The 18634-nt window shown below is 41.1% G+C and overlaps 1 protein-coding gene across 3 annotated transcripts in view; it reads left to right on the forward strand.

Moving 5' to 3' along the window:
• GABBR2 (gamma-aminobutyric acid type B receptor subunit 2) overlaps positions 1–18634 on the forward strand; it is a 553394-nt gene that overhangs the window by 351415 nt on the left and 183345 nt on the right. For all 3 annotated transcript variants that reach the window (XM_072152801.1, XM_072152802.1, XM_072152803.1), the window contains 3 exons: positions 3312–3392; positions 3709–3859; positions 9201–9333. In XM_072152801.1, the coding sequence (XP_072008902.1) occupies positions 3312–3392; positions 3709–3859; positions 9201–9333 (365 nt within the window). The remainder of the gene's footprint in view (positions 1–3311; positions 3393–3708; positions 3860–9200; positions 9334–18634) is intronic.

The following is an 18634-nucleotide window of genomic DNA, read 5'->3' on the forward strand; positions in this document are numbered from 1 at the left end:
CCATAAAAAATAATACTCACCCTCCAGCGCTGAGTCCAGCATCCTCTTCTCCCAGCAGCACATCTTCAGGTTCCTGGCCAGGATGGCAGATGCACATCAAAGGGATCTGCAGCCAAACAACCTGTGATGTCAGTGGGTGGCAACAATGCTGCATCATGGTTTCTGCGCCGGTAGATCACATAGACGCGCATCTGCCGATCCAGCCAATTACCCGAAGAGGTGCTGCAGGAAGAATAGGACACCGTGAGTCGAAGGGTGAGTACAGGCGGTCCCCTACTTAAGAACAACTGACTTACAGATGACCCCTAGTTACAAACAGACCTCTGGATGTTGGTAATTCACTGTAGTTTAGCCTTAGGCTACAATAAACAGCTATAACAGTTATCATAGGAGTCTGCAATTTATTTTTAATCCTGGTTCTTATGACAACCCAACATTTTTTAAATCCAATTGTCACAGAAACCAAAAAAATGACTGGGGTTACAATAATAAAGTATACAGTTCTGACTTACATACAAATTCAACTTAAGAACAATCCTACAGAACCTATCTTGTATGTAACCCGGGGACTGCTTGTACTAAATTTAATTTTTTATATACTTGAGTATAAACCAAGTGGGGATTTTTCAGTACAAAAATTGTGCAGAAAAACACGGCTTATACTCAAGTACATACATATAAATATATATACAGGCAGTCCCCAGGTTACATACGAGATAGGTTCTGTAGGTTTGTTCTTAAGTTGAGTTTGTATGTAAGTCGGAATTGTATATTTTATTATTGTAAGCCCAGTCAAAATTTTTTTGGTCTTTGTGACAATTGGATTTTAAAAATGTTGGGTTGTCATAAGAACCAGGATTAACAATACATCTTAATTACAGGCACTATTGATAACTGTTAAAGCTGTTTATTGTAGACTAGGACTAAAGTACAGTAAATTACCAAAATCCAGAGGTCCGTTTGTAACTAGGGGTCGTATGTAAGTCAGGTGTTCTTAAGTAGGGGACTGCCTGTAAATGCATTTGGGTTTTTCTATTTAACCGCCAGGCGCACCAGGACGTTATGCTACATCTCTGCGACTAGATACTTAATGCACCGGGAAGTAGTATAACGTCCAGCTTCTGGGACTGGCTCACGAACAGAGCCGGCACCAGAAGCAGCGGCTGTCCCGTCCCGCTTACCAGGGGATCCTATCCACTTCTGGGCAGCCCCGAAGTCTGCCTAGTGCTCCGAGGCTGCCCGATGTCCTCAGCAGTCAGACCCCTTCCAGGTTTACACTGCAGTTTACACTGCTCTACAATGAAAAAGTATTGTAGAGCAGTGTATTGGACTTGAACCAGCGATCAGAGCATAGCTGGTTCAAGTTCAAGTATGTATAAGTAAAAACACGTAAAAACACTAAACACTACACATTAGAATAAATAAAACATAAATACATAAAAATATAAGCCCCTAAAATGTCACTTTCCCATAAAAAACACTTAATAAAGTATAAAAAAACACAATCATTACTGGACCTTCACGGTAAATGCCAGGGGAAAAAAACATTAAAAAATTTCCGAAAATGAATTAAAACCCTTTAAAAAATGCTCTAAAAAGTGATTTTAAAAAGTTATGCACTCTAAAATAAGACCAATAAAAGAACAACTGTTCTTGCAAAAACTAAGCCCCTAACCAGATTTGTCAGCCGAAAAATAAAAAAGTTATGCATATGAAAAGATGGTGATGCTAAAATGAACAAAATTGTCTCCAAATTAGTTTTTATTCAGTTAAATTTCATAAGATACTCAAAACCCCCACATATTTGGTATTGCTATGTCTGTGACAATCTGCATAATAAAACAGAATCATTATTGGACCTGCAAAATGAACCCGTAAAAAACAACCTCAAAAACTTAAAAAAAAAAAGTTAATTTTTAATTAATAAAACTTTTAAAAAATGCTCTAAAAAGTGATTTTAAAAAGTTAGGCACTCTAAAATAAGACCACTAAAAAGAACAATCCGTCTAGCAATAAATAAGCCATTAACAAGATTTGTAAGCCGAAAAATAAAAAAGTTATGCAAATGAAAGTCGGTGATGCTAAAATTTACATTTTTGCTAAATTACTTTTTATTCAGTAAAATGGGGAAAAAATTTAAAACTATATAAATGTGGAACCCATAGAATAAATAATATTCTATTTTTATGGTATGGTAAACGGTAAAAAAATACAAAAAAAAAGTTCCTAAAAATTGATGATTTTCATTTCCTCCACCAACAAAGAGTTAATAAAATCTCACCAATTAGCTATAGATGCCCCAAAATTATGTACCAAAAAAGTGCATCTCATGTGGCAAAAAAATAAGCCCATATAGGTCCACAATAAAAAAAAAAAAAAATGAAAGCCTGTACAATGTGACAAAGCAAATCTGATCTGCATGGCGCCTCCTTCCCTTCTATGCCCGGCCATGCGCCCATACAGCAGGTTACCACCACACATGGGGTATCAGTGTACTCGGGAGGAATTGGGTATCACACTTTGTGGAGCCTTTTATCATTTAATCCATTACAAATGTTTAATTTTCCACCCAAAATGAATGTATTGTCAAAAAATATTACAATTTGTAGACCACACCTCCATTTTCTTTTAACCCCTATGGTTTTTCATACGTTGAGGTGTGTAGTTTCCAAAATGGGGTCATTAACAATTTTAGCTATTATTTAGGCCTCTCACGGTCAATTAAAAGTTGAGCAGGTCCCTCTAAATATTAGTTTTGGTGATTTTCCCAAAAATTTTAAAAATGGCCCCAGATTCTGAGCCTTATAACATTCTAGTAAAATATGTGGAATATTAAAAAAAAAACTTGCCAACATAAAGCAGACATTTGGGAAATGTAAGTTATGAATTTATTTGGGTGCTATGACTATCTGCATCAAAAGTAGAGAATTTAGAACTTTGAAAATAAAGAATTTTTCCAAATTTTTGCCAAATTTATTTTTTTTCATAACTAAACACAAAAGATATCATCCAAATTTGTAAACTAATTTGAAGTACAATGTGTCACGAGAAAACAATCTCAAAATCCTCTGGATATCTTATATTGTTCCAAAGCTATAAGCACTTATAGAGACACAGGGCAGATTTGAAAAATGGGACCGCGTCCTAAAGGCCAAAAGAGGCTGAGTCCCGTAGGGGTTAAGATCCTCCAGCTTGTTTATCTATTTTGGAATTTTACATTTTACGGTAAGACAGTGTAACAACCTTGCTGGTAGATTTACTTCAAATGATTAACTTGTCTAACCTTTTACTTCTTCAATTTATCTCTGCAGATGGCAAAGAGGTGAAGGTGGGCGAATACAATGCAGTAGCTGACAGCCTTGAACTTATCAATGACACCATCAGATTTCAAGGTATATCAAAATATTGAAAAAACTGTTTGGCCAGTAGACAGGAACCTTATACATAATATTTCAATGTGATGCAAGACCCCTGGTCATGTACACTGTATTCACTCCATGGGATCTAGACAGCACATGGCCCCTTTCCATGGACTGAGTTTTTTACTATGCAGATGGCCTAACCTATATGTGCATGCAAGAATTATAAATAATGTACAATAATGAGAGGCCCATAACAGTTACAACTCCATAGAAGCAGCAAATAAACGTAAAACCACCTAAAAAGATTAAATGTTACAATTCACACCAATATCTCTACTCATTTTAGGTGTGGAACCTCCAAAAGATCAAACGTTCATCAGAATGGAGCGGCGTCAGATCTACTTGCCGCTTTACAGTATTCTTTCTGCCATAACAATAATTGGAATGATTATGGCCAGCACCTTTTTATTCTTTAATATTAAAAACAGGAACCAAAAGTAAGTGACACCTTCTTTTCATCATTCACATCATTCACATAATTTCACTTTGATATATAGTGTAGAATTTTCATTTTTAGACAAGTGTACAAGCATAGAATGATCTACCTTTCCGCTAATTGTTGACTGGTCTATTAACATTGTGTTTGAGGTTTTACAGAATGTAAAAAAATCCTAACAAAGATTATTTAATCTATTTACAAGAAATTATTTAATAATGTGCAACAAAACTGTCTAAGTTGTTTTGAACAACATTTATCAAGTGTTTCAGACAGTTTTTAGACACATATATGACAAAAGGTGAAAGAGTGCGCGGCAACTGTGAGGTACAATGCTAGGCTAGACAGATACATTTCTTCTAAAATATTCACAAATATTTATAACGACTGTGGCAAATACCTAAGCCTATCTTGTTTTTACATTTTAGTTTAAGGGAGCCTTTTAGCATATACAGTAAATCGAATTTGATCTGCCAACACCATGTGATTGATCAATAGGAGCCAATAAAATAAAATGTAAATAATACCTTCTAATAGGACACTAAGTTTAATATTCTATAGATGCACTGGGTAACTTAACTGATATCTAGATGCAGTGTCTAGCTGACCAGTAGCATTCCTCCTGCTCTACCTTCTCCCCAGCTTCCAGGCACCAATCATCATACTTCCACCGGAGACCTGCTACTGTGAGACCTGCTACCACTTGTTAGCAGTAGCACTTTCCCCCTCCCACTGCATGGGATTACATCTGGCAGCGGGAGGTGGAAAGTGCTGAGGGACCAGGGTGAGGGTGAAACATGCAGTTTATTTTTAGAAGGAAGGAGGCCATTGGGAAATGAGTAAAAGGCCAGTCTATTGAATGCTGTCTTCTAAATTGTATTTACCCAGGAAATTACATGATCAGGAATAATGGAAATCCTCCAACCCAGTCACCTACTTAACCCAGGAAGAGGTGTGGTTCAATCTCAAACCGTTACAATAGACAACTCACCAGGCCCGGATAGCATAAGACCCCTGAAATTATGTACTATGATAGACAGACATTATTTCTGATATTTGAAGATTCCCTAAGGACAGGTTCTGTTCCAAAGGACTTGCACATAGCAAACAGAGGGTTTACACATTACAGTTTCAATATTTGCAGATGATACTGAACTTTGTAAAGTGAGTTGCTTCAAAAACAACAATGATTCAGTATATCATAGCAATGTGAGTCGCTGTGCAGAATGCTGTGCCACAAACGGATTATTACTTAACATAGGGAAACCTAAAGAATTGCTAATTGATTTTAGGACATTGAAGGATGTAGAGAGTTCCCTGGTTTGTATAAATGATAACAATCTATACAAAAATGCCAGAATTTCAGCCAAAAAATTATATTAAAAAATGTAATTTTATTTAATATCATGTTAAAAAAGTGAAAACAGTACCCTGTACTGGAAGGACACAAACACGTCCCAGTGACATGGGAGATACCAAAATGAATAAATCACCAATACATATATGATATATGGTTGTAATTTGTAATTACCTAGAGGGGGCAAAGATTGTTACTACTATCGCATACAAAGTGTTATAATGATACCTACTTCAATCCTCCTCTCTTTGTGACCTAAACTACACCATATAGGAATCTACATTCTACAATTACATTTGTTAAGTACCTGAGTACTGGGTATACCCCGTTCATTCAGATGGCAGACATCCCACATTCCAACGCACCTTTGGGCCTGCTGCCTGTGTGACGGGGTATAAATCAGTTAATTTCTGTAACCAGTGGCTGCATGGTTTCTATTGATCAGTACTGACGAGTCCACTATTCTTTTAGGTAGAAGCCTGGGGAACAGTAATTACAGAGCACAATAGATTAAGGATTGAGAGTCAGATTAGGAAGGCTAGGTCTGTTGTTTGGTACTTCTGTGAGTGCTCAGAGTTAGAAGTGATACTGCAAATCCAAATCCAAATGATATAGTTGCAGGTCAACTTAGCATATTCGGTGGAACGTACAAACACTCCAACCACAATTAGATCTTATAGTGAGGACAGAATGAGCAATTCTGTATGTAGGATATGTATATTGTAGTTTGTATTTTCATGTTTTAAATGGGGAGCAGTATATAACATCTGTACAGGAGGTCTGGGCTGACAAATGGCCGATGAGGTTTAATGTGGATACATTTAAGGTTATGCACTTGGGTCAAGGAAATGTTTTAAATGGTAAATTTCTTGGTAAAACTGATGGAGTAAAAGACTTGGAGGTATTAGTGCATAGTAAACTAAATTTTACTGATCTGCTGCTGTAGTAAATAAAATGATGGGATGTAATCAACCAAGATTATTAGGGGGATGTGGGGACTAGAATACAATGATAGATTACTAACCTTGGGGTTATTAGGCTTTTTATGAACCCCTTATAACTTGAACTGCAACCAATTTGGAAAAGTTTTAGGATCTATTTCTCATGGGTAAGTAAAATTATATTTTTTTAGTCATTGATTATATATCTTGTGCAATGTGTATGTGTGTGAAATGATAACCTAAGGATTTAAATTTAAAGTTGACAGCTCTCAGACCTCCTGCTGACGTTTGACATCTTTCAACGTCACTGCAGTTTATTCTCCTCCCTCACTAATCGTATCTGACAGTGGTTGACCCTTGGGAGACGGCAGGAGTAGTTGACTTCAACATTTGCCTTCTCTTTCTTCACCAGACATCAGTCCCCACAGGGGGGTCATTTCTTTATGTATTTGGGGATCTTATAGATGCCCCAGTCACAGTACAAAACTTGACCCTATGTGTCATGAAAAAGATACCATACAAATTTTAAGGTAGCACACAAAAAATGAAGTTATGTCCACTAATCCACCTTGTAAGAAAAAAAATTTTAAATTGTCCCGGCCAATAAAGCATTCTCATCCCTCATCATTAAGTGCTTAATGGGCATGTAATGTGCAGCAAAAATAGAAAGTGAAAAAAATTGCCATGGAAAGTAAAAACAATCCCAAGTTATTTTACAAATGTATGTATAGTGAAAACGTAGAGTATGGGCCCTCTGAGGAATAAATTGGGGGTCATGGTGGAAGGAGATGAGGATAGGGACAATCTATTGAATGCCGCCTTCTCAACTGTCTTTACCCAGGAAAGTCCTATGGTAAATGACATGATGAGCAAAGATGTAAATCCTCCATTAAATGTCAACTGCTTAACCCAGGAAGAGGTATGGCGCTACCTCAACAACACTAAAATAGACAAATCCCCAGCCCTAGATGGCATAAACCCCCGGGTACTGCATGAATTATGTACTGTGATAGACAGACCATTATTTCCAATATTTGAAGATTAATTAAGGACAGGTTCTGTTCCACAGGACTGGCGCATAGCAAATGTGGTGCCAATAATTTAAAAGGGGTCAAAAAGTTATCCTAGTAGCTAAGGACCTGTGAGTCTTACATAGGTTGTTGGGAAAATATTTAAGGGATTTATTAGAGATACTATCCTGGAGTATCTCACTGAGCATAATCTTATAACCCAGCATCAGCATGGGTTTATGAGGGACCAGTCCTGTCAGACTAATCTGCTTCTACAAGGGAGAGGCAGTGGATCTTATGCATCTGGACTTTTCCAAGGCATTTGATACATTGCGGCATAAAAGGTTGGTACATAAAGTGAGACTGCTGGGACTAGGGGAAAATCTGTGTATTTGGGTAAGCAAATGGCTTAGTGATAGAAAACAGAGTCGTCATGACAGATTGGGTTAAACTTACCAGTGGTGTGCCACAGTATTGGGGCCATTTTAAAAAAAACATTTTTATTAATGACCTTATAGAGGGTTTACAATGTAGAGTTTCAATATTTGCAGATGATACTAGGCTCAGTAAAGTAATTAAACAGAGGAGGATAATATAACATTACAGAGAGATTTGTGGAAACTGGAGGCCTGGGCTGATGATGTTTAATGTAGATACATATCAGGTTATGCATTTCATGGAAATAAAAATTATAATTATTTTTTAAAATATACATTTCTTGGTAAAGCGGATGGAGAAAAAGACTTGCAGGGTATTGGGGGATTGTAAATTTAAAAAAAAAATGTATTGATCAGTGCGAAGTGTCTGCTGCTAGAGCAAATAAGATGATGGGAAGTATAAAGAGAGGCAGAGATTCTCACTGTAAGGACATCATTTTATACATATCGCTGGTCAGAACACAAATGGAATATTGTGTCCAGTTTTGGGCATCAGTGTATAAAAAGGATATTGTAGAACTGGAACGGGTGCAGAGGAGAGCAACCAAGATTATAAGGGGATTGGTGGGGCTAGAATACAATGATAGATGTGGGATTATTCATCTTAGAAAAAAAGACAACAGAGGGGAGACCTCATAACAATGTACACATACAAGGGCAGTACAAGTATCTCCAAAATATCTATTTATACCCTGACCTGTGACCAGGTCAAGAGGGCATCCTCTATGTCTAGAGCAGAAGAGGTTCTACCATCACTTTAAGAGCAGTGAAGCAGTAAACTCTCTTCCACAAGATGTAATAGCAGATATTTTGAACATATTCAAGAGAGGTCTGGATGCCTTTCTGGAAAGCAATAATATCACATTGTATGGGAATAAAACTTTTTGTTAGTAGTTTCTGTTGATCAAGGGAATTATTCTGACCACCATATTAGGGGTCCAAAAGGAATTTTCCATGCTTTAGGCCAATTGGCATCAGCCATGCAGGATTTTTGCTTTCTTCTGGATCAATGCAATAATGTATAGGTTGGACTGGATGGCCTGATATCTTTTTCTAACCGTTTTTACCATACTATACTATACTGGTAGGGTTCACCACAGAATCATTCCTCTTTTTAGAGCCCTTAATGTCTGCTTTCTACATATTTGCATGTACTGCCAGTGAGGTACGGGGGAGGAGCATACTATATTTGGAAAGATATTATAAGCAGAGTTAGAGAGAAAAAGATGCATCTGTGCCTGCCATCCAATTTTTCATGTTCTATGATGCCACCATGATCACAGGGGACTTTGAGTCTAAGGCTGAGCTCACTGTTAAAGCCAGAATAGGGAATCCTATGTAACAAAAATAATATCATTAGAAGGCTCTATTTTATCCCGCAAATATTTATTTAGATATACACATTAATATGAGACAAGATAGATAGATAGATAGATTGATTTATAGATAGATAAAGTATGTTTTAAGTACAAAGAAGTTTTAATTCAAAGAAATAGAAGGCTTTGTATTGGAAGAAATAACATTACACTGAATGTTCTTGTTGATATAATTGAAGTGCTATTGACTGTCTTCATTCAGTCTGTGTTCCCTTTGACAGGTTAATAAAGATGTCTAGTCCTTATATGAACAACCTTATTATCCTTGGAGGAATGCTTTCCTATGCATCTATATTTCTGTTTGGCCTTGATGGATCATTTGTATCAGCAAAAACATTTGAAACTTTGTGCACAGTAAGTAATTCGGTGTCTGCCAATGTTATACCTTTGTCCCCTTTGTAAAACTGTATTGTCAGTGTCTATATGAGTCATACACGGTGCCCCGTACTATGCATTGTTTTTGACATTCCTGAGTTTTACCTTTTCCTTATAAATGCTTAGCAGAATTTTAATTTAGATAGTTTTGTGTAACTTATATGCAGATGTTTCATGCAAAATACTATATCAATGATTTTACATGCAATTCACATTAGTCAAGATATATGTATGTGATGGTGTGTATGTAACATTATGTCATGACAATAAAGAGGTTTCCTGGGATTAATAAATTACTGGAATTTCTGGAACTTTATCACTGAAAGGGTCTATGAAAGAGATGACCGAGCACTAAAATGCTCGAGTGCTCGTTATTCGAGACAAACTTTTCCAGATGCTCGAGTGCTCGTCTCGAATAACGAGCCCCATTGAAGTCAATGGGAGACTCGAGCATTTTTCAAAGGGACCATGGTTCAGGAATAAAATGTGTTAATTAATTGAAAAAGAATGTCTTCTGATAAGTTAGCAGATGTATACAAACATCTGCAATCTATTCTTCACTGTTCCGAGCGTATATTATCTCCCGACAAGTTAGCAGATGTGAAGAACAGTAAAGAATAGAATAAAAACAGTGACCACAGGATCATTTAAGTGAAAAACACAGTGAAGAATAGATTGCAGATGTTCGGCACATCTGCTTACTTGTCGGGAGATACGCTGTCCCGGAATCTGCTGCTCTTCTTCCACTGAAGTCTCCCCGATGTCTCCCTGCTGCCCGATGTCTCCCTGCTGCCCGATGTCTCCCTGCTGCCACATGTCTCCCTGCTGCCCGATCTCTCCGTGCTGCCCGATCTCTCCGTGCTGCCCAATCTCTCTGTGCTGCCCGATGTCTCCCTGCTGCCCGATGTCTCCCTGCTGCCCGATGTCCCCCTGCTGCCGGATCTCTCCGTGCTGCCCGATGTCTCCTTGCTGCCCGATGTCTCTATGCTGCCCGATCTCTCCATGCTGCCCGATGTCTCCGTGATGCCCGATGTCTCCCTGCTGCCCGATATCTCCGTGCTGCTCGATGTCTCCCTGCTACCCGATGTCTCCGTGCTGCCCGATGTCTCCCTGCTGCCCCATGTCTCCGTGCTGCCCCATGTCTCCCTGCTGCCCCATGTCTCCGTGCTGCCCCATGTCTCCGTGCTGCCCCGATGTCTCCCTGCTGCCCGATGTCTCCGTGCTGCCCGATGTCTCCGTGCTGCCCGATGTCTCCGTGCTGCCCGATGTCCCCCTGCTGCCCGATGTCCCCCTGCTGCCCAATCTCTCCGTGCTGCCCCATGTCTCCGTGCTGCCCCATGTCTCCGTGCTGCCCAATGTCTCCCTGCTGCCCGATGTCCCCCTGCTGCCCGATGTCCCCCTGCTGCCCGATCTCTCCGTGCTGCCCCATGTCTCTGTGCTGCCCCATGTCTCTGTGCTGCCCCATGTCTCCGTGCTGCCCCATGTCTCCCTGCTGCCCGATCTCTCCGTGCTGCCCGATGTCTCCGTGCTGCCCAATGTCTCCGTGCTGCCCAATGTCTCCCTGCTGCCCGATCTCTCCGTGCTGCCCGATGTCTCCGTGCTGCCCAATGTCTCCGTGCTGCCCAATGTCTCCCTGCTGCCCGATGTCTCCGTGCTGCCCCATGTCTCCCTGCTGCCCGATGTCTCCCTGCTGCCCGATGTCTCCGTGTTGGCCGATTTCTCCGTGCTGCCCCATGTCTCCGTGCTGCCCCATGTCTCCCTGCTGCCCGATGTCTCCGTGCTGCCCCATGTCTCCCTGCTGCCCCATGTCTCCCTGCTGCCCGATGTCTCCGTGCTGCCCGATCTCTCCCTGCTGCCCGATGTCTCCGTGCTGCCCGATGTCTCTATGCTGCCCGATGTCTCCGTGCTGCCCGATGTCTCCCTGCTGCCCCATGTCTCCGTGCTGCCCCATGTCTCCCTGCTGCCCGATGTCTCCGTGCTGCCCGATGTCTCCGTGCTGCCCGATGTCTCCCTGCTGCCCCATGTCTCCATGCTGCCCGATGTCTATCTGCTGCCCGATGTCTCAGTGCTGCCCGATGTCCCCCTGCTGCCCGATGTCTCCGTGCTGCCCCATGTCTCCCTGCTGCCCCATGTCTCCCTGCTGCCCCATGTCTCCCTGCTGCCCGATGTCTCCGTGCTGCCCGATCTCTCCGTGCTGCCCGATGTCTCCCTGCTGTCCGATGTCTCCCTGCTGCCCGATGTCTCCTTGCTGCCCGATGTCTCCTTGCTGCCTGATGTCTCCCTGCTGCCCCATGTCCCCCTGCTGCCCAATCTCTCTGTGCTGCCCAATGTCTCCCTGCTGCCCGATGTCTCCGTGCTGCCCGATGTCTCTCTGCTGCCCGATGTCTCCCTGCTGCCCGATGTCTCCGTGCTGCCCGATGTCTCCGTGCTGCCCCATGTCTCTGTGCTGCCCGATGTCTCCCTGCTGCCCGATGTCTCCGTGCTGCCCGATGTCTCCCTGCTGCCTGATGTCTCCCTGCTGCCCGATGTCTCCGTGCTGCCCGATGTCTCCGTGCTGCCCCATGTCTCTGTGCTGCCTGATGTCTCCCTGCTGCCCGATGTCCCCCTGCTGCCCGATGTCCCCCTGCTGCCCAATCTCTCCGTGCTGCCCCATGTCTCTGTGCTGCCCCATGTCTCCCTGCTGCCCCATGTCTCCGTGCTGCCCCATGTCTCCCTGCTGCCCGATCTCTCCGTGCTGCCTGATCTCTCCGTGCTGCCCGATGTCTCCGTGCTGCCCAATGTCTCCGTGCTGCCCAGTGTCTCCCTGCTGCCCGATGTCTCCATGCTGCCCCATGTCTCCATGCTGCCCGATGTCTATCTGCTGCCCGATGTCTCAATGCTGCCGCTTCCCCGGTCTCTCTGTGCTGCTCCCCGGTGTCTCTGTCCTGCTCACCGTGTTCTTCAATGTGTATTTCACACACATATATTGTTCTTCACATACTATTTTGTTCGCACCGTTCCGCGCGTATCTTCCGACAAGTAAGCAGATGTGCTGAACATCTGTAATCTATTCTTCACTGTGTTTTTCACTGTGTTTTTCACTTAAATGATACTGTGTTCACTGTGTTCACTGTTTTTATTCTATTCTTCATTGTTCTTCACTGTGTTTTTTTAATTAAATGCTCGATCTCGAGCAGGGGAAATACTCGTCCGAGCAACGAGCCGTTTCGAGTACCTTAATACTCGAACTCGCTCATCTCTAGTCTATGTTTATAATATACAATATGCTTTAGATATTTGTAACACAACACTCTTTACACCACTCCAGACTAATATGTCTCTGCAAGCCTATGAAAATACATGCCACAAAGCTCCTGGTGCCCAGTGTGTATGTGCTGATGTTAATGGCACAGAGGGTTGGAGACTTTGCAGTCATAATAGTGATGGTGACTGTTGTACACTGTTCACCTCTGCACATGGTGAACCATCTCTGTAAATGTGTGTGTTCTGCCATTTTGTGCTTAAAATGTAAATGACATGTTACTCTTGCCATTTAGTTTCAAACACTAAGTAATGGACATTTTTATAATGTTATTTACATGTTATATTATACTATTTCCATGTAACACTTTTCTAGTTTATTTTGTAACTATTGCCCATGGAAAGACAATTGGGACAGTATCAGAAATCTCACAAACCTGCCCTACTTTGCTTTAAGCCCATTCAAAAATGTCACTATGTCACTTGTTCCAAATTATTGTAGGTACTTTGGTTTTATGCTAGTAAATAATGTGGTATGAACTCCTCAGGAATATAAGTATAGATGTCAGCAGAAGAAATGTAGAAGTAGGAGTACAAATCAGGCTGTAAGTCAAAACAATCTAAGGTATGGCACAACTTAATACACAGTAAAACAAAATCAAACAAGCACACCATGTACCTACACCGACCTGTCGCCTTGGGGTTCACTTTCTACAATACAATACAATAGAGATGACAGGGACTGACATACACTGTCAATTATGTAACTAAGTAAGGATTTGAGGAACAATAGTAAATGGCAATTCAAGCTACTTGCCCCAAGGTGCATGACATTTGTTTTTCTTTTTTCTTTTTGTCTTTGGATAATTACCCACTTCTTAATTGGAAGGGCAGTATTGACTGATTTAATCCAGTCACGAGGGTTAGGAGGTTAGCAGATGTCCAGAATCTAGTCACTGTTTTCCTGGTGTAATACTGCGTTTAAATGACTGGAATAACTTCTGGTCAACCTGGAAGTGACATAATTTAGGATTCTCAGGAACTGTTCCCAGAAACCCTTAACCATAGGCTCAGAAGCCACGGCACTTAAAGAACTCATCCACCTCACCCTCTGCCCTTCCTGCGCCCAGTATGGGGATGCCGATTGCCTCCACCACAGCCCTAGAGCTGCCTTACATGACTGCCTGCTTGGTCCGCCAAATCTGCCAATATATGCTCCTTTCCTTCCAAGCCCCGCAGTGCTCGCATACAGCAGTTTGCGATCATATGTGGGATATATTAAATTTCCATTCAGGAGAAGCTGGCTAACAAACTATGAGGTGCTTTTACTTATTTAACCCCTTCTAAAAATGAAAATTTCTATAAAACATCAGTGGCGGTAAAAAAGCTCTGTGTAACCCTTGATAAATTATCTGGGTGGTGTAGTTTCCAAAATAGGATCATTTATAGAGGGGGTTCACTCTTCTGGTACGTCAGGAACTTTTCAAATGTGTAATGGCACCTGAAAACAACATCAACAAAATCTGCCCCCTATAAGCTCAATACCTCCTTCCATTCTGCGGTCTGCTGTGGGCCCCTAATGTAGTTTACATTGACATGTCGGGTGTTGTCCTGCTCGTAAGAAACTGCACAACAAAATATGAGATGTGTTTTTTTCATTTTATCCTGCATAAATGTGTACATTTTAGAACTAAATAATAATTTTATTGTCAACATTTAAAAGTTCTAAATAGAACCTCCATTTTGTTTTATTTCTTGTGAGATGCTTAAAGTGTTAACAAGCTTACCAAATGGTCTTTTGAATAGTTTTAGCAGTGCAGTTTTAAAAATGGGGCAATTTGTGGGGAGTTTCTAATGAATAGAACTTTGATAACTTTTATGAAGAAGGATTGAGTCTGAAATTTAATTTGGAAAATCGCTGTTCGAACTTTAAAGAGAACCCGTCAGGCAAAATAACCCCCCTAAACTAAATATATTTTCATAAACTGCCATTAAAGTGCATTGCCTCTATCCCTTCATAGTCCCTCTACATGCCTGTAAACTTAAGCAATGAGGTCCTAAAGCTGTATGCAAATGACCTGTGAAATGTCCAATGAGTCATTAGCATATTCAAGCTGTCCAGCTTATTCATGAGTGGGAGGCACAGCCACACCCCCAGTGCTTGACTGACAGCCTGTATAATGATGTGAGGCTGTATAATGACGTGCTTCCTGGTGCTGGCTCCCCCCGCCACCTGTGTGTGTATAGGAGAGATACAACAGCTCCAGGATGCAGCCATGTTATAGCAGAACATGTCAGGTACTTGTGTAGTTGTTGATGTCTGTGTCTCACACATGTATTGGGAGGATGCAGCATGTCATCAGATGCAGCACACACACTAGCAATGCTTTACTATACATTACACACAGACATGAGCAGGGGGAGGAGAGGGGAGGGGTAACAGGGGTGACATCACTACCTCTGACCATGTGACCAGCCTCATTTGCATAATAAAGAAATTATGATTTTGCAATGATTAAAGTATGAATTGACTAGATAAAGGTTGTGATGAGATCCTTGTGAGCTGCTCCAACAGTTTGAGGTGACAGGACAAGTGACAAAGACCTGATGACAGGTGTCCTTTAAGCCTCCTAACATCCTTATATAATAAATTAACATACAAAAAAATATGTCAGCATAAAGCAGACATATGGTTAATATTAGTTAGCAATCAATTTTATTTGTTTCATCAGTTCCAGTTTTTAGTACTTTAACAATTAAAAAATAAATAAAAATGCATAGTATTATTGTTCTCCTATACATGGAAGAAAACAAGAATAAAAACATATATAATGACTAAAACACGTGTCTCTATAACAAACATATAACATAACTGTAATAAATATTTTCTATTTTATCATTGGATAAGTGCATGATCTATATTTTAAATTCATTCCACATATGCAGAGTAGAAATTACAGAATAAAAATTGCTGAAAAATCTTATTTTATATCATAGGTCTCAGGTCACATGTTCTTAGGTTACAGAAAACAATATCTAGGGCCCATGAAAACCCTAGTTAGAATATCATTTATGGGATATACCTACTTAGGTGAGGAGCTGGCTGTGTGCTTGATGTCGGTCCAGCTTGTTTGTATTCATAACTGTAAGGAGAAATAGTGGGATGAAATGAGAAAAAGATTGAGCCTTGTGCTCAAGTGGTTGTGAATAACCATGTCCTATACCAGTGATGGCGAACCTTTTAGAGACCAAGTGCCCAAACTAGAACCAAACCCACTTCTTAAATGCAAAGTGCCAACATTTCAATTTAAGCAGTAACATGTTTCTACCTGTTTTCTAACGGCTTTTAATTGTATTGACGTCCTGAGGACACCAATACAATTAACCCCTTCACGCTCCGTGACGGATATATCCGCCACGGAGCTGTGAAGGTTGTATGAAGAAGGCTCACGGGCTGAGCCTTCTTCATACAGAGATGGGCTTTGCTGCATATCGCAGCAAAGACCCATCGCTATCACCCGCGGTCGGTGCTTGCCGGCGGCACTTTAAATTTGGCGGCGCGTGGGCGCCGCCATCTTACCTCCGATCGCCGCTCCCCCGAACGTCATCGGGGGGCGGCGATCGGTTGCCATGGTAGCCTCGGGTCTTCTTTTGACCCGAGGATACATGGCTTCTGCATATGCATGAGCAGAAATGCCATATACTGCGATACAGCAGTATTGCAGTATATGGCAGGAGCGATCAGACCATCTAGGGTTAATGTACCCTAGAGGGTCTAAGAAATAGTGGGAAAAAAAAGAAAAAAAAAAGTTAAAAAAATGTTAAAAAATAATAAAATATTAAAAGTTCAAATCACCCCCCTTTCCCTAGAACTGATATAAAATATTATAAATAGTAAAAATCACAGACACATTAGGTATCGCCGCGTCCCAAAATGCCCGATCTATCAAAATATAAAAACGGTTATTGACGGCGGTGACCTCCGGAACGGCAAATGGCGCCCAAATGTCCAAAACGCGACTTTTACACCTTTTTAGATGACATAAAAAATGTAATTAAAAATGATCAAAATGTTGCACAGTCCTCAAAACGGTAGCAATGAGAACGTCGGCTCATTTTGCAAAAAATGACACCTCACACAGCTCCATGCGCCAAAGTATGAAAAAGTTATTCGCGTCAGAAGATGGCAAAATTTTTTTTTTCTTTTTTGTACACATTCGTTTAATTTTTGAAAATGTATTAAAACACAATAAAACCTGTATAAATTTGGTATCACCGCGATCGCACCGAACCAAAGAATAAAGTAGAGGTGTTATTTGGAGCGCAGAGTGAAAGTCGTAAAAACTGAGCCCACAAGAACATGACGCACATGCAGTTTTTTTCAATTTTTCCACATTTGGAATTTTTTTGCGGCTTCCCACTACATGGCATGGAATAATAAATAACATCATGGGAAAGTAAAATTTGTTACGCACAAAATAAGCCCTCAGACAGCTCTGTACACGGAAAAATGAAAAAGTTATGGATTTTTGAAGATGGAGAGCGAGAAATTAGCGAAAATACCCTGCGTCCTTAAGGGGTTAAGAGAAGAGGAGAAATTCAGACTATTATTGTAGCTTCCTTCCAGGATCTCCTGAACAGGAAGAATTGCAGGCATTGCAGCCTTGTCTTCACTTTCTTGCTCCTCCTGTATTCCCAGACAGCTAAGGATGTGGAACTTTAAAATAGCTCTGATCACAGCACATCATGGGTGGCCAGGGACTACTGGAGGAGGTTTTGAGTCTTGTCTGGAAACTCTGTGCTGGGGTGATGGCCTGGGTGCCCACAAGGAGTGCTCAGAGTGCCACCGCTGGCACCTGTGCCATAGGTTCGCCACCACTGTCCTATAGTAACAATATTGCCGGAGGCGGTGCTGGTTGTCCTTAAAAGGGTTGTCCACCTTTAGCAAATAATACATATGCTTTGTGTTATGAAAAGTTTTACAATTTTCCAATATACTATATGTGTCAATTCCTGATAGTTTTCTCTATCCCCTCTTGCTGTCCATCTATAGAAGGGTTCTATGTTCACTTCAAGTGGATAAAAATCTGTGATGGACATGCAGTTGCATGAACTTTTATCATATAAATTAATCAGAGCTGTGTGATAATAACGGCTCAAACACCTGATTGTCCATCACAGGACCATGGACAGATTTCTATCCACTGAAAGCAAACATAGAAGCTTTCTATCAAATAGATATCTAGAAAAATTAGAATTTGATACAGAAAGTATTTTGGAAAATTGTATAACTTTTCCTTACACAAACCATATTAATTATTTCCTAAAAGTGGACAAGCCGCTTAATGGTGAATGTCAACAGATAGTGCTGTAGGGATAAATCAATCTATAAGGTAAATACTATATTTACAAAAGTGTGTATAGCTATCAATAATGAAAGGTCAACCTTACATGGATCTTTGTGGAACAGAAGCGTGTGGCAGCAGCATAGATAGTGTATGCATTTGGCCATCACGTTGATTTAAATGCTGGCTTGCAGGGTTTGGATATGCAACATCTATTAGGAATAACAATGTTCTATTAACTCTCAATGATTTACAAAAATCCCACCCATCCCCCCGACAGACCCATAATTTCAGGCATCAATTCTCTCACCTCCGACCTATCCGAATACGTGGAGGTACTATTATAGAGTTATGTATGCATACTCCCCACTTACGTGGGAGATTCTACACAGCTAATCCTTGAACTGGAGAAGTTTGAATGGAAAGCCTCTTTCCAATTGCTCATTATGGATGTTATGGCTCTGTACACAAACATCTCCCACACCCTTGAGATAGCAGCCATCACCCAGGTGGTGGCTAAATTCATAATGCAAAGTATCCACTTCATCCTGGAACACAACATATTTAAGTTTCAATCCTCCATCTTCACACAGAAAAAAGGAACAGCAATGGGGATAGGCAGGAGGTCACAACAGACAGCACGGGATCAGAGTTAGGGACGTAACGGTAAGTCAGGACTGGCAGCACAGGAGCGA

This window comes from Engystomops pustulosus, chromosome 5 (genome assembly GCF_040894005.1).
Source record: "Engystomops pustulosus chromosome 5, aEngPut4.maternal, whole genome shotgun sequence".
NCBI lineage: Eukaryota > Metazoa > Chordata > Amphibia > Anura > Leptodactylidae > Engystomops > Engystomops pustulosus.